The 14,818-nt window shown below is 42.0% G+C and overlaps 2 protein-coding genes across 5 annotated transcripts; one reads left to right on the forward strand and one right to left on the reverse strand.

Annotated features, from left to right (window-relative positions):
- Window positions 1-3,555, forward strand: LOC104421540 (zinc finger A20 and AN1 domain-containing stress-associated protein 8). Of its 3 annotated transcripts, XM_010033522.3 has the most exons (3): window positions 7-168; window positions 388-488; window positions 2,572-3,555. In XM_010033522.3, exon 3 carries the CDS (start codon window positions 2,585-2,587, stop codon window positions 3,098-3,100), a length of 516 nt encoding a protein of 171 aa, XP_010031824.1. In that variant the 5' UTR covers window positions 7-168; window positions 388-488; window positions 2,572-2,584; the 3' UTR covers window positions 3,101-3,555. The 3 variants fall into 3 exon arrangements, with proteins under 3 accessions (XP_010031825.1, XP_010031824.1, XP_039159856.1); XM_010033523.3 differs by lacking the exon at window positions 388-488 and having other exon boundaries at window positions 1-168; XM_039303922.1 differs by lacking the exon at window positions 7-168 and having other exon boundaries at window positions 175-488.
- Window positions 3,556-5,200: 1,645 nt separating this feature from the next.
- On the reverse strand, window positions 5,201-7,187 carry LOC104421541 (protein slowmo homolog). 2 transcript variants are annotated; one of them, XM_010033524.3, is made up of 2 exons: window positions 7,027-7,187; window positions 5,201-6,108 (listed from the first exon to the last, which is right to left on the reverse strand). In XM_010033524.3, exon 2 carries the CDS (start codon window positions 6,090-6,092, stop codon window positions 5,535-5,537), a length of 558 nt encoding a protein of 185 aa, XP_010031826.1. In that variant the 5' UTR covers window positions 6,093-6,108; window positions 7,027-7,187; the 3' UTR covers window positions 5,201-5,534. The 2 variants fall into 2 exon arrangements, with proteins under 2 accessions (XP_010031826.1, XP_039159855.1); XM_039303921.1 differs by lacking the exon at window positions 7,027-7,187 and adding an exon at window positions 6,865-7,012.
- Between the last annotated feature and the right edge of the window lie 7,631 nt (window positions 7,188-14,818).

The raw sequence follows: 14,818 nt of genomic DNA on the forward strand, positions 1-14,818 counted from the left end.
GGGGGGGAGAGAGAGAGAAGGGGAAGAAAGGGGGAAAGAAAGATCTCTCCTTTCTCTCTCTCCCCACCACCACCCCCACAGGACAGCCCCCCATTTTCTCTCTCCTCTCTCCATTCGGCTCCTCGCTTTCCTCCTCTCGCCCTCGGCCGGTCCCGAATTGAACAGGGGGTAGGGTTCGATCGTCCTGAATTTCTCGGTTTCTCCCCTCCCCCATCTTCCCGTTTCCGTTTCGCGTTCTGGGTCGTCTCGATTTTCTCGGGTCGCGTCGTGGGTTGGATCGTTCTTCGTCGCTCGCGGATGATTTGTTTTTCTCTTCTGTTTTCTGCTGTTGGTGGTGGCGGTGCGCGCGTCCCTTCGTGGTCGTCGTCGTCGTCTTTGAATGAGCAGACGGGCCCGTCCGTGATGCGATCGCGATCCTGAGCTCCGAGATCGGCGTCGGCAGGACTCGTTTCTGGGAGGGCTCCCTGTTCATTTTCCCGGACGAACAGGTCCCCGTTCTTTTTCCAATTGTTATCGTTTTTTTATTTTTTTATTTTGAGTTCGGGGGCGATTCTTCACGTATTATGCCTTTTCACGTGCAAAGGTCGTTCCTTTACACGGAGGAAAGAGAGGATTTTGTGATTTTGCAGGAGGTCTTTAGTGAGATCATCGAATCGTGTCGGGTGTTTTAATTTTCATTTGCTCTTTAGATGAGTATTGAGGAAAGAGCATTGCAAAGTTTGAAACTTTAGCGCACGTAGATACAGGCCGATAGAATTTGATTAATGGGTTTAGCGAACGAGGGCTGGGCGAAGATTATGGAGCTGATGAGCGTGACTTTGTTGATCGGTCGGAACTGGTTATTACATGTGTTTGTCTGTGGTGGAATTGTAGTTAGGTCGAGCTAGTATTCGCCTAGAAAATGATCGGGAGGTCTTCGTGTGGATGTGCATCGTGAAAAGATTGCAGATGATTATTGAAAGATGTCTTTTTCAGTTCAGCAGATGGTACCGAATTCTATCTCCTTTGGTGTATTAACACGTCTATTGAATGATTTTCTCCGTGTTAGTTTTCTAATTGTTTCGGTGAGCGGCTAATTTGTTGGGAGAGATTTGGGGTTTAGAATTTGTTTGTTCATGTACGATAAGGCCGTGTTCTGAGCTGTTAACTGAATTGAATCTCCTCCTTGTCTGTTTTTTCGTGTTCTTAAAAGTCACTGGCGTTCTTGCTCTGATCTTTACCTCATCTTAGAGGGGTTTTACTTTCTTGTTTGTCTTTGAGCTTTACCTTGTCTGTTTTTTCATGTTCTTAAAAGTCATTGGTGTTCTTGCTCTGATCCTTACCTCATCCTAGAGTGGTTTTACTTTCTTGTTTGTCTTTGAGTTTCACCTTGTATGTATTTTCTTGTTCTTAAAAGGCATTTGTGTTCTTGCTCTGATCTTTACCTCATCTTAGAGCGGTTTTGCTTTCTTGTTTGCCTTTGATCTTTTCTTGTTTGGATACTTGTCTTTGGTTTTCTCTTCTTGTACATTCCTGATGAACCAGGACACAAGTTTCTTTTGATCAATAGTGTTTGTTAGCCAAGGTACATGTTATTATTATGCCATGTAGTTTCTTTTGATGAATGACCTTAAATGGTATCTTGTGACATTTGGTTGATATATAGATACCACAAGCTTCTACATATGATTCTCGATGTCTATATGCAAAATGGTATTTGGTGTTCAAATTGTACGTTTGACATTTAAATCTTTAAAGCAATTTAAACTAGAAATTTTTTTGAGGGTGAAACACTATCACGTTCATGGAGACACAAGCATTTCCACCTGAATTGCACGCGTGTGTGCTTATAAAAGTAAATATATGTGTGTGCACACTTGTGCGCACTCATGATTCTGTGCTCTGCTTTCCCTCGGTAGAGATTCCCTGTATCTTTTTGCCCAGTCGGTCACTTCTGAGCAGTGTTTATCTTAAAAACAGATGTTTTACTAGGATTGAAATGTGCGGACAAAGAAAACCAATATTCTATGTTTCTCCATTATCCTTTTTTTGTTAATTTTTTTTCCCTTCCGACTGGATTTCTTTTTATCCATTCCTGGCACTTGTTAGGAATTTGGTAACGACGTATGTGATGCTAATCATTGATCATAAAAGCATTTTATGAAAGGCATTTATGGCGTTATGCAAATAGAGTATTTTGTTTTAAGATAGTCCCGAATCAAGAATTACAGCAATTGCTTGAGGCTTCCAATGGTTCACGTATTGTTGCATTTACGGCTTAAACAAATTCTGAGAGTCTCTGCAGACACTTCTTTGAAAATAAAACGTATGGTTGTGTTTTGGCTGGTCATTTGACAACTGGATTGAACGTGTGACATTGTGGGTTGTGTATGACAAGGTTTTTGTCTGGTGTCTTGTTTATGGGTTGAGATCGAATGGGGTCAGAAGTTTGTTAATATGTTTTGTGAATGGTTGGTTCATACTTACTGCTCGATGTCGATTACATATCATGGGTCTCACCATGCATACTCCTGCCTGTTTGGTGCATATGCTGCCAGTTGGCCATATCAAACTTATGTAAGTTTACTGCAGGAGGATTGAGAAAATGGAACACGACGAGACAGGATGCCAAGCTCCCCCTGAGGGTCCAATTCTATGCATTAACAACTGCGGCTTCTTTGGAAGTCCAGCTACCATGAACATGTGTTCCAAATGTCACAAGGACATGCTGCTGAAACAAGAGCAGGCCAAGCTCGCTGCATCTTCCATTGCAGCTGCTGAGAATGGATCATCAAGCACTACTGCAAGTGAACCTGTTTTTGCTGCCTCAGTGGACACACAGCTCAATACAGTGGAGCCCAAGACCATCCCTAAACAGCCAGCCTGTGATTCAGTGACGGTTGCAACTGTTGAGAAGCCGAAGGAGGGCCCAACCCGTTGCAGCTCTTGCAACAAGCGGGTTGGTTTGACAGGCTTTAGTTGCCGGTGTGGTAATATCTTCTGTGGCACCCACCGCTACTCTGACAAGCATGACTGCCCGTTTGATTATCGCAGTGCTGGCCGAAATGCAATTGCAAAGGCCAACCCTGTTATTAAGGCTGAGAAGCTCGATAAAATATAAGACATGCGTAGGGAACAAGAAGATCCAATGTGCTGAAAATTGATGCTTTATTGCGATAAGTGATGTTCTCAGATCAGCTGCATTATGTATCAGGTGTCTGCTTGGTTTGTTATATTTGCAGAGGGATGATGATGGTGGTGGTGTTAGGACATCTCTGCAGTAATGAAGAACTCTACAATCCCAATCTTCTCTTGAGATGGCTCGAATGTGCCTTTAGCTCTCTGAGAATGTGGTGGTTTGATGGACAATGACATGGTTGGCTCTGTAATCTGTCTCTGCTTTTAAGACGTTCCGTTTTCTCTCTTGTACTGCACGGTCGAAATGGTAATGTGCAATCTCTCGTTCCCAAGGGAAGTCATCCTTTGAATATTGGTATGATTAGCTTTGTATATTGTGATTATGCTTTCTAAAGGTGTTTTTCGTTGTGTGCAAGGCATCTTTGGTGTCTTGCAGTCTTCGTTGCCTCTTGAGTTGCATCACTGGTTGAATCGCTTGAATTGGCTTTCGGTGAGCTCCTACATAGTCGGAGCAGATCGGAATTATCGATGTGACGGGTCAAGGTTGGGGTGATGGTGGTTGTGCGGGTGTGTTATGGTCATTGAGGGGAGAGAGACTGAAGCTTGCGATGAGAATGATTGTGGTGGATACTGAGCGAGAGGCGAGGAGGAGAAAAAGGACCGGTCAGGATGTTTTTCAAGTACTAATGTTATGTTGTAGTTCATGGTCGGACCGGTCCGGTACTATTTCCCTCTGTTGTAGGTGCATACTCTCGAGACTTTTTTCTATTCAATTTCAATATTATGTTATAAGCAGTATTACTAGTTCAGCATCGATGAGTAATCCCCTTGAAGGAGCACCCATCTTCTATCGCTCGTGTCTCCATCAAATACCATAACACGGACGATGTCCAAATCTCCATAGCCACCTTATCAGCAAACCTACTTTTTTCTATGAGCACCAGTAGTCTCTCTGTCTCTCTCGTCTCTCTGGAGTGCATCTCTGTGTCTCCTCCATTGCCATGGATGGTGAGCACTGACAACAGCATGCCATCTTAAATATCAACTCGTCGATCACCTACTTTCATCAACAACGCAAAAAGAAGAGTCGATCAAAGACTCTCCTATCTCTCAAGTGCACCCGTAGCTCTTCTACTCCATTGCCACAAATGATGATCACTGACGACATACCATTTCGATGGCCACCTTCTCTATTCAACTCACAACAATACTTGGTCGAACAGCAGCTCCTCCATCCCCTCGCACTTCCGTTACCATGGACGATGAGCACCTAGTTTATCATCTCGAAAGACAGTGCGCGAGTCACCTGCCCCCCCCTCTCTCTCTCACTCAAAGTGGAGACCAGTGTCTCCACCATTATCGTGAAAGCTGACACAATTTACCATCTCGATGCCCAACCCGTCAATCACCTGCTTTCTTTGGCAATGCAACAACAAAGATCATCGACAACTCTCTCTCTCTCTCTCTCCGTTAAACGCTTGTGTCTCCCACCCCACTATCACGGGTGGCGAGCTTGGATGATAGTTATTAGCTAACCATCTCATCGGCTTACCCGTCAATCACTTCTTCTCTTCAACAACGCACTGCAAAGGTCGATTAAAAAGCATAGGGAGGAACAACCAACATAGCCTCCCTCTAGGGTTTGCATAAGGGCCCCATATCCACTACAAATGTTGGCGTTTGAATCATAACTACTTAGTCCATCTGTAGTTGTACAATCCTATCACCATTGCCCTGTCGACGTGCTACAAGCTAAATGGTATCTTCCCATGATATAATAAACGCCTGAGGCAATAGCTGGCCAGAGGTTCACTCATCCCATCGCTTGAACTTGGTACCTTCATGAAAGACAACACACTCTATTTACAACTAGGCTAATGCGGTTGACAGTATTGTAAACAAAGCATACCAGTACTTGAGAGGTGATGTCAAGGCATACCAGTAATTGAAGCACAGAGAGCTCAGTCGGACTGCATGCACAGCACATTTTTTCGCTCTTTGTATCATTGTATTAATGAAGCAAATCCAATAGCAACCTCATCCTCATAATTCTAACTGAAGAAATCCATGAAAAGCGCAAAGATACATTTGAACAAGTCAGTGGATGAGTAACTTTTGGTACAAAAACAGAGGCGGATGAACCATCTTATAAACCATAAGGATCATCAACAGAAGCATTTTAGGGCAACAGAAACTGGCAAGGCACTTCAACAGCACATGAAACACAAAATACAACATAATTAGATGTTCTCATGCTACAACAGCAAATATTTGCAAAAGGATTAACCTTTCAGATTAAACCGTTCTGAAGCCGAAACCCTAAAGTTCCCTGTTATTTCCTAATGTCTACACTAAACTGGCCCATATGCCGCTGACCGCTACCAGTTCCAGTAGAAACCATTTCACCTTCAGGAAAGTTAAAAAGTTATTCCTCTAGATTCAGACTCAAGGTATTTGCAGATCCTCTCCATGACTTCTCTACCTTTGACACTGTTCTGCAAGAAGCGTTCGGCACAACGTTGCTCCACCTTCTCGGCCATTGATGCGAGCGCTGATAGTGGCTTGATCCTAATGCTGGTCTCCTGCTTGCACACAGTCCACCCACTGGGATTATCTGGGTGGGGGTTGTACCGAATCCTTTCCTCCACCTCTATGTACTTCTGCAGACTAATGTTGCGAGTGGTCAGTTGCATCGACCGGGATTGACCATCAACGACTGTTGATTCAACACAATGGCATATGTCCTGACCCACGATCTTCCGGACAAACCAGGGCCCGGGAGCATGGATCGTGATGGCACGAGTCGTGTAGAGCTTCCCTGATTCGGCGTCTAGCTTGTGGTTCAAGGTGTCAACATCAAGAATGTGAGACAAAGTACGCTTGTTCTCAGGGTCGGCAAACTTGCGCCAAGATGCAGATGTCACAATCTCCCAAGGGTGCTTGTACACATGCTCTTGTGCGTAGGCTTTCACCATCTCTTCTTTTGTAGCTCTTCATGTAACAAATAAATGATAAAATAACTTAGTCAATTAAAAGGATTAGTTCTGACCAAAGAAAATTAAAATGGAAAGCAAAACCTCCTGCTTTCACCAGACTCTCAAGATTGCGATAATAAAGACATATGACATCGATCCATCTTTAGATCTAATCCGTAAGAATGGTATCAAATCAAATTCATGGCCTAACAGATAAAAGCAAGCCCACGAAAAGTGAAGCAATGCAATTCTCACATACGCACACAAGAATCGGCGCATCATCTCCACAGAAATCTCCATTATCTCAAACTGCATTAGAGGATTCCTGCCTGCTTTGCAGGATACAGATTGCACCCATCAAAACCTCAATGCTTGTTCATATCAATGCAATGCAAGCATCCAGGATTCCCCAAAAACTGAAAACATTGGGCTCTTCCAAGCAAAACTAATGACCCCAAATTTTCTCAAGATTTTTCGTGAGACCAGCCCATGCCAAGCAAATCGCTATAAACCCTTCAATTTCAGCATCTTAGTATGACAAAAGCACCGAATTTCCAACGGCAAAAGAACAACGTTAGAGTCACCGAAAAAGCAAGTCAAAACATCTTCACACACAATCGGTTTGGAAAAACCCACAATAGCCAAGATTGCATCATTCCAATCATAGAACCCAAAATTGGCGACAAGAAGACAGGGAGACGATAAACTAATTCAACCCTCTCGATATCCGAAACGCAGCCAAAACCGACCCTCCTAAGCTAACGACTCCCACCTCAAATCAAGACGAATCTCATCCAAGAACGGGAGTCAAGACCACCTTCCTCCCTCCCAAATTCCCCATCTTGACCCACGAAACCGATTCGCCGACCCCAAGAAAAGCCGACCCACGAGCTAAGAACTCGAGGAAAGAAGACTGATGAATCGAGACACGCACCTGTGGAGGCGAGAGAGAAGCAACCGAGCAAGGAATCAAGAATCGAGGAAGGAGAAGAAGGAAGGGAAGGAGAGAGAGAGAGAATGTTCAGAATGGTGGCAAAATACGATGGGCAACGAGCGGTGATTCGGCGGAAGGACAAGCGGAACACTAAAAAATGTCGTACTTATTTTGGTCAAATCTAATACTATCCAATCGTCACTATTTTGGAAAATTTATATCCCGGAAATTTAATTTTCCCAATCGAATTTTGAGTGGGTTTGCAAGGAAAATAATTTTTTAAATTATTTATTTTTTGGGAGACAAGCAAAGTTTATGTTTCGAGGGCTCGTGAAATGGAGCTTGTAGCCAAAAGTAATGAGGTGACGATGATTTTACCCGATTCTCGGAAAAGATAAAGTCTACGATTATTAGATTCATGTATATTACCATATGCCGTTTAATTTGTGGATACTCATGTTTAGCAAAACCCTAGCTTGAGTCGGTCGAAGTGATTTAGGGCCAGCAAATGGTGGGTCGGAGCTCCATCTCGAAATCAGACTGTGGGCCGACATGATGGGCTGGCCCATGTGCTTGTGCGCCTAGCCATCTCATCAGGTTTGGCCCACCACTTCTATATCAAATCAAAGTGATTGGGTGATGATTAGTGAATTGATGATGTGGCATGCTTGGGAATTCGGTTTGATTTTATTTTTATTCAATTTTTTTTTGTTTAGTTGGAGTTCTTGGGTACACAAAAAGTCCGCTGTTTATATATTATTCTTAGATATGATGTTAAAAAGCCAATTCCAACCCTTTCTCTTGTCCTGAAAATTTTAAAAAGCAAATTTAAATGCTTGCAACAATAAAGTTGGTTGTTAGTCACACACATGGAGATGGAGAATCGGGCCGTGAGATTAAGAAAAATCTATGCATGAAATAGATTTTTGAAATAAGGCAATTGTAAGTTGTAACCACCTGTCTCTCTAAACATAGGTTAGGTTTCCTCTCTTTTCCCATGAAGCCGCTGTCTCTCCATGGTGTCGTCCCTAAGGGGAGAGAGACCCTCCTTCCCCCTTGCTTCCCCCCTCTCTTTGCAACTTTCGTCTTTCTTTTCTTTCCGGATCAGGTCTAGATATTGTGTGTGAACAAATTTTTGCAATTGATTTTAGGTGAACATGGAGACTAGTCCGGACATTCGTCCAGTTGACAACCATTGAGAGAGTGACTATAGTTGGCAACTCTTGAAAGAGTTATCTTTGGAATTTCCATGCTATATGGTCATGAGGCCGGGGCCAACAATGAGAAGATACTTCTCATAGTTGCTCTCGTTAAGTATGCTTTTGCTAAAAGAGTCGCTTCCAACTAGATTTACACCAGATGAAACTGTTTGAATTCCAACTCTTGAGTATTACTTAAGGTTGACTCAAATCCTCTTAGTCTCCCATTACAAACAATTACATAATTAATGTATCAAAGGTCATATGTTAACGAATGCTCGTGAGACATTTATTAAACTAATAAAAAATTGAAATAGTTCAGTTCTCAGATCACTGGCAACATCCCTTAAATTAAAAATATCCCTAGACTTAATTAACTCGCGCGATCCATGCTAATTAAAGAATCCGGGGACTGCACTTTCTGGTGTAATGCCGTAAGATTCATGTTGTCTTCCACCAATGTGGTTGAGGTTCCTGGGGTGGTTAAATATGTTCCTCAACTGACGTGGAACCATCGCCAACATCGAAAAAGCAAAGCTGCACATGATCTTCATCGCCCATGTCGAGATCGCCAAACATAATGAATGGAAAAAATAACAGTTTTGCTCGGTTGTACAGTCTCCACTGCAAGATTCAGTACATCATTCGGCTCGTTATAGGGTTAGCGCGACCTGCGTAGGGCTAGTTGAACGCGTTGCTTCGACTGTCAGACTTGTTTATTTTCATGTTTTGGAGGATTGAAACATTAGGCGGCTTTGATAATTTGATGGTTGATCGTCAGGGAGGAACCAGACCGAGCGCATTAATGCAGAAGGACATGAAAAGTCCAACCTCAATCTTCATGGGACCCACGAAAGTCTATATGTTCGGTTCAATGTATTATTCTCTGTCATTAATTAAGGATCTTGAAGTTGAAGGTTCACTGGTGAGACCGCACGCACTAACGCTTTATAGAAAATCCCAAATCTTTTTTAATGATGACTGCAAATCAAGAATATCATATGGTAATCCCCTGACGCAGAGACTCCCAGAAGAGCGATGAACATCTCACATATGCAAGCTTGATGAAGTCAGCACAACCCTCATTTGTCTTTTCATGGTTAGCATCTGTTGAAAGTAAAGAAGCATCTATTCTAAAAGCTGTAAGCTCTTACATATGAGGCGCATCAGTTGTCACTTGTTAACGTTCTCTTTTATACAGATGTTTAGTAGGATGCATCACGTTCGGGCTCTTTTGTTTTCTTTGCCAAGACTCGAAGAATTGTTGGGACTTACCCACGACATACAAGAAAGGAAAAAGGAGATATCCTGAATTAATTATCAATCAGATAGCTGCAATCCCGTGGCTAGCAACGTTGCCATTGCAGTCCAAGAACAAGTCTCTGTTCTCCCACATACGCACTCAGTACAAGAAAGCTTGATCTCACAAAGAACCGCATTCCTTCTGGCCCTAACGCACCCACCCCTCCCTCCCCTTCCTCGTCTAATAGTGGTGACAGAGCTCAGGCCGCTTGATGGAGCGGGCGAGCTTTAACCTTCCAAATTTGGAAGCGAATTGGCTGTTGTGTAGAGATCGATAACTAGATCTCCATAGTAACACCAAAATCTCGTCAGGGGGAGAGGGAGAGAGAGATGACTCCTGGTCATGCGACTGTCGACAGCGTGGCGGCGGCGGTGGCTACAGTGGTGGTGCGACCACAGTTGTTCTATACCATTAGGAGAGGAAGCGTAAGGGAGGGGGAGAGAGTTACATAACAACTAAACTTCACTAGAGAATTATTTCGACGAAAGTCAAATGTGATGAATCTAACTCCAGCCAACTAGATTTGATATATTAAACTAGAGTAAATGAATGCAACTATATGTTCTAAAATTTTGAACTGTTAAAGAACGACATAAAGCATTGACCTCAACGAGACCACCCGCACCATGTTTTTAATTACATGAGCCATACACTGTCTTATGAGGAATTTGTACTGCACATTAACTAAAACTATATGTCTTGTACATATAATTCGTGGGCACCCATAAAAGCAATAGAAAGCCAATCTAAGTTATCTGACTTTTATCATTTGAACCTCTAGTCATAAGGGCGCCTAACCCTAATCTCCAAGTCCCTTGTGTGTAGTTGACTATGTATCTTGCAGATTTAAAAGGTTCGAGATCCCTTGAAAAAGAAAGCTAAACCGGACGCAACTTAAAAGGTGCAAATTGCTCATTACTTGATTTCCATCCACTTTTTTTAAACCTCAAGAGAAAATTAAAAAGAAGAAGAAGAAGAAGAACTCTCACGTTTTTCTTAGCATATCCTGTTACTTCTTTCCAAATTCGTCATCTTCTCGTGCTCAGCACTGCGAAGATCGATTGATACTGGGGAAAACATCCACTTGTGGCGTTAATTATTTACCAGTAAGAGCAGCATATATAGTCTTATTTTATCCACCAAGCATATGAAGTTCCATCTCATTCCTACATCAATCCTCAATACACGAAACTATTGTTATTTCCCCTTCGTTTATAATAATGGATGAGAAAGTCTTCCCCGTTCTACAAATCCCAGTGAAAACTTTCTTGCAGTGTTCACATATTGTCGTTGATCTCAAGTAAAATCAGCCGCCTCATAACAAACTACGCAAGCATTTCTCCACTCCATAACTACATCCGATCCAAGCTTATTAATTACAAATATGAAAAGAAAGACATGTTCATCGTATAAACGGCAAGAAATCCGAGAATATTTTCCTCATCTTGGTCGGTCTTTATGCAACACCAGAAGGCATCAATCTTCTTAACTTCAGTCTTTATCGTTGCCTCATGAACTCAAAGAGACAATGGAGAGAGAGAGGGAGAGAGAGAGAGAGAGAGAGAGACATTGTAAAGAATGTTTAATGAATTGTTTGTGTCTCTTGGGCTACTATCTTTGTCTTTGCAACAAACCTAACCCTACACCTAAATCCTAACCCTAACCCTAACCCTAACCGGGTTTATGTGCAAGAAAACAAAGGGTTCTTCCCCTCTTTTAAAATAAATTCAAATCCCAATCAATTCAAATTAAATTTTTGACCTATAATGTGAAAATAATCCTTCAATTTCGAGGCGACACGAGCACTTTCCCGGCGTTTCCTCCCACCCCTTGGAAACTCTCAATTTCTGCATGGGTTCTCGTGAACCTCTTTACCCAAAATTGCCCTCCCCCCTCCATTCTATTTCTTGGACATGCCATCGTTCGTTTCAACATTTCTCTCATCTTTAGACATGGAGGGAGGGTTTTCATTTTACCTTTTTTTTTTTCCTAAGGAGGAAAACAGCCATTAGTATTGACCATCATAGGAGACAAGTAGGTTTGCAAAACCACACACTTAAAGATATATACGTATTGCGGATCCCAGTAGTGCTTTTTCGGGGTTGTGAAATTGTATTTCTTCTTTTCTCGAAATTATATCAGTCTGCGTTATTGCAGAAAACATGGTGGTGATAGAGTAGCCCTCTGGAGAGTTCTATAATAAAATAAGATTTCCTTTGTTAATAAAGAGACTCCTTAGAAAACTAGTTAATCTATAGAATAATGTTATATTGACCAGTGTGTTCAACTAACTTATTAGGTCTGGTCATTTTAGGCAAATCATTGGTTAAACTTTAAAGATGAAGTTTTGATATCTAAACTTCCAACATCTCATATGATTTCGATACATCATGCTCCTATTAATTGACTTTGGATCACGATTTTTCAGCATAATTTAAATGGCATAAATACGAATGGATACTCATGAGTTGCTAGCTTTTGGATTATCCATAGTCTCTGATGGAGTCTCAAGAGATAAGCTGTAATGCAAGTTTTAGTCTACATTAAGATAACGGAGGAGGAATGGGTGTTGGTAATTATTGTCTGGTTTCATTATCGAAATAGCCATTTCTCCATTTGGCTCGACACATGATTAGTGATTAGAGTACATTAAATGTTTTTTATAAATGTCTCTATTCTCACTCTCTCTCTCTCGCGTCGCTAGTCACCACTAATACATTGCTGCTAGTGACACCATCGGTGGTGGGGGTATGCAATATCTTTATGCCAATCCCTTTGCAACGAGCCGATTTCTTACCACCCAGGATCATTCACATTGGAACCCTATAATGCGACTTTTGAGTCTTCAATACATGCACTGGTCTTGTACTTAGAGTCATGAAAGATACTGTTATAGTTCCCAAGCAAATGCGTGCATGATTCTACTTTTGAAACACCCTTCAACCAGTACCAGCGAAAGGGCACGTCCTTTGGTGAAAACGAAGGTAGAAAGCAAATAAAAAAAAGAGATTAATTAATGGCTTTCTTTATTTTTCTTTTCCGTGCGGGTCATCATGTGGTCAAACCTCGCTCCCCCCCCTTTATTTACTGTTTCCAAATGTTGAAAAGGAAGCATGCAACCGGAGATATCGGCTCGGCCTGGCGCATCCCCCCTACTTTCCACAGGAAGAGTCCAAAAAGGGCGAGGATTTCCAAGGTGGGGTCCAAAGGAACTGACACGTGTCAGTCACATTCCTGCGAAATTGGCCGCAAAACCTGAAACGGCGTGACGAAGGAGGGTTTTCTTTTCTTTTCTTCCTGGGGTTGGTCCAAATTTAATGAAGGGTATTTGGTCCTTCTCTAACCTCTTTTACGCTTCAGAAAAATGGCCGGTGGCGAATCCCCACCAACACGTCATCTTTCTCCCTTCATTTCCCATTTTTCACCCCACAGTTCTCGAGAGAGAGAGAGAGTCTGAGATTCTTGTTTCTTTGGCCACAGACTCCAATGGCAAGTTTGCTTATATTCAAGCCCTTCTCTCCTTCGTACTGCTTCTGCGATTATCCTCGTTTATTATACGTGTAGTTTTAGATTTTTACTCAGGTCATTAAGTGACAGAAAATGCTTTTTCTCTTCTGATATTTCTTGTTCTGCCGTTGCTTTAGGGTTAGGAAAATACGTGAAGCCCTCCCCTTTTCGGTTTTCTTTAAGCGGTTTGAAGTGAAGAGAGCGAGGGACGTGGGTCCTGCCTCCCCTCTTTCTGGTCAACATATTCTTTGTTTATAAGGTATTTCGGACAAGAATTTTGGCGGGAAGTGCGGTATCATCGACGATGTAAGCAGGTATTGTTTTCTTTGTTTAAGGAAAAGAAGTTCTGTCTTTTGTTGTATTGTTTTTGTTTTTGGTGTGATGTATGTGTGTGGGGGGTTTGTTTCTTTTTTCCACGGGTGGTGTTTCGGATTCTCTCTGCTGTTTCAACTTTAATTCCAAGGGCAGTGTCACACGAGGACACGCGGTCAGAGATTTTTCAGTCAGTTCTAACAACAGATTCGCTGACATATAAAGAAACTTTGCATGTAATTCCATTCAAAAGATGGCTCTTTGAAACCTTTTCATGATTCCATTTCTGCAAAGGCACTGCTCTCTCTCTCTCTCTCTCTCTCTCACCTTGCATGTGGATGTGTGTGTGTGTGTATATATCACATGCATGAATTCACAACGATAGTACATCCATGTATTTCAAAATAGAACGCAACCCAATCTATCATAAAACATCATGGTACTTTGTGTAGGTGAAACAGCATAGTACTTCCATATGTGTTTTCATTTGAAAGAAATGGAGACGGCAAATTTTATGACTAGCATGTCCTAGTTGCAACACTCACAACATTAGTGATTCGAAATTGATTTGGTTGTTCTTGTAATAGGTTTTGTTAGAGAATAGGTTAGATGTATTTTGACAAGTTTTATTTGCTAATATAAGTGTTTAATTTTGTATAAGTCACCTAATCTAGTGAAGTCCATAACTATATGCTCAAAATCTTTTATACTCAATTTTTTCAGTTAGCTATATGTAGGCATTCAGTTTTCACCTTATGACCATAGTGAGGATATATGTTGCTGCTTGAAAGCACCATTATATAAGATCACAGCCGGGACGTATGGTGTTGGGTCATGTATTAAAAAACAGATGTTAGGTCCGTTGATCCTAATCCCTCTCGAGACTGTTTCCGTCCATGATTAAGCTAGATCTGATTTTCGTGATGGCTTTTTGAGCGAGACGCGTTTGCCTCAGTCGAGGACGACAGAGCCTCGTTTGAGCCACCGTCAAATCTATCTCGGCATAGTCCTGGCTCCGTCGATGATGACTCCTAGGTGAACGCAAATTAGCTCTATCCTCATCGAGGAGCGCCCTCCACTATCATAAACAATACACACACAAACGCAATGGATGAACAGGGCTAGAACCTGCAAATAGACAGGGCCAACAGTGGAAACTTAGGTGTGCAGGCGAAGCAGTTGCTTCAATGTTTAGACTTTATGTCGTTGGGATCGTCATATAAGTTTCCGTCATTAGTAAGGTTTTCCTTGTGTGTTGTGATTTTGCATGTGGATGACTCAACGGGATATGAATGGCTCCCATTTTGTCTGTGCAGCAGTGTTAGTACTGCGACAACATCAAAACCTCTTTTTTGATGGACATATATTCTTCTCTTGAGAGAGCCATCGCCTTCAAATATTGAACCTACTACTCTTTGTCATTCCCACTGCAAAATGTTGTAAGGACTTCTAGGAAATAACTTCCCCCCTT

Source organism: Eucalyptus grandis, chromosome 10 (genome assembly GCF_016545825.1).
Source record: "Eucalyptus grandis isolate ANBG69807.140 chromosome 10, ASM1654582v1, whole genome shotgun sequence".
Classification (NCBI taxonomy): domain Eukaryota; kingdom Viridiplantae; phylum Streptophyta; class Magnoliopsida; order Myrtales; family Myrtaceae; genus Eucalyptus; species Eucalyptus grandis.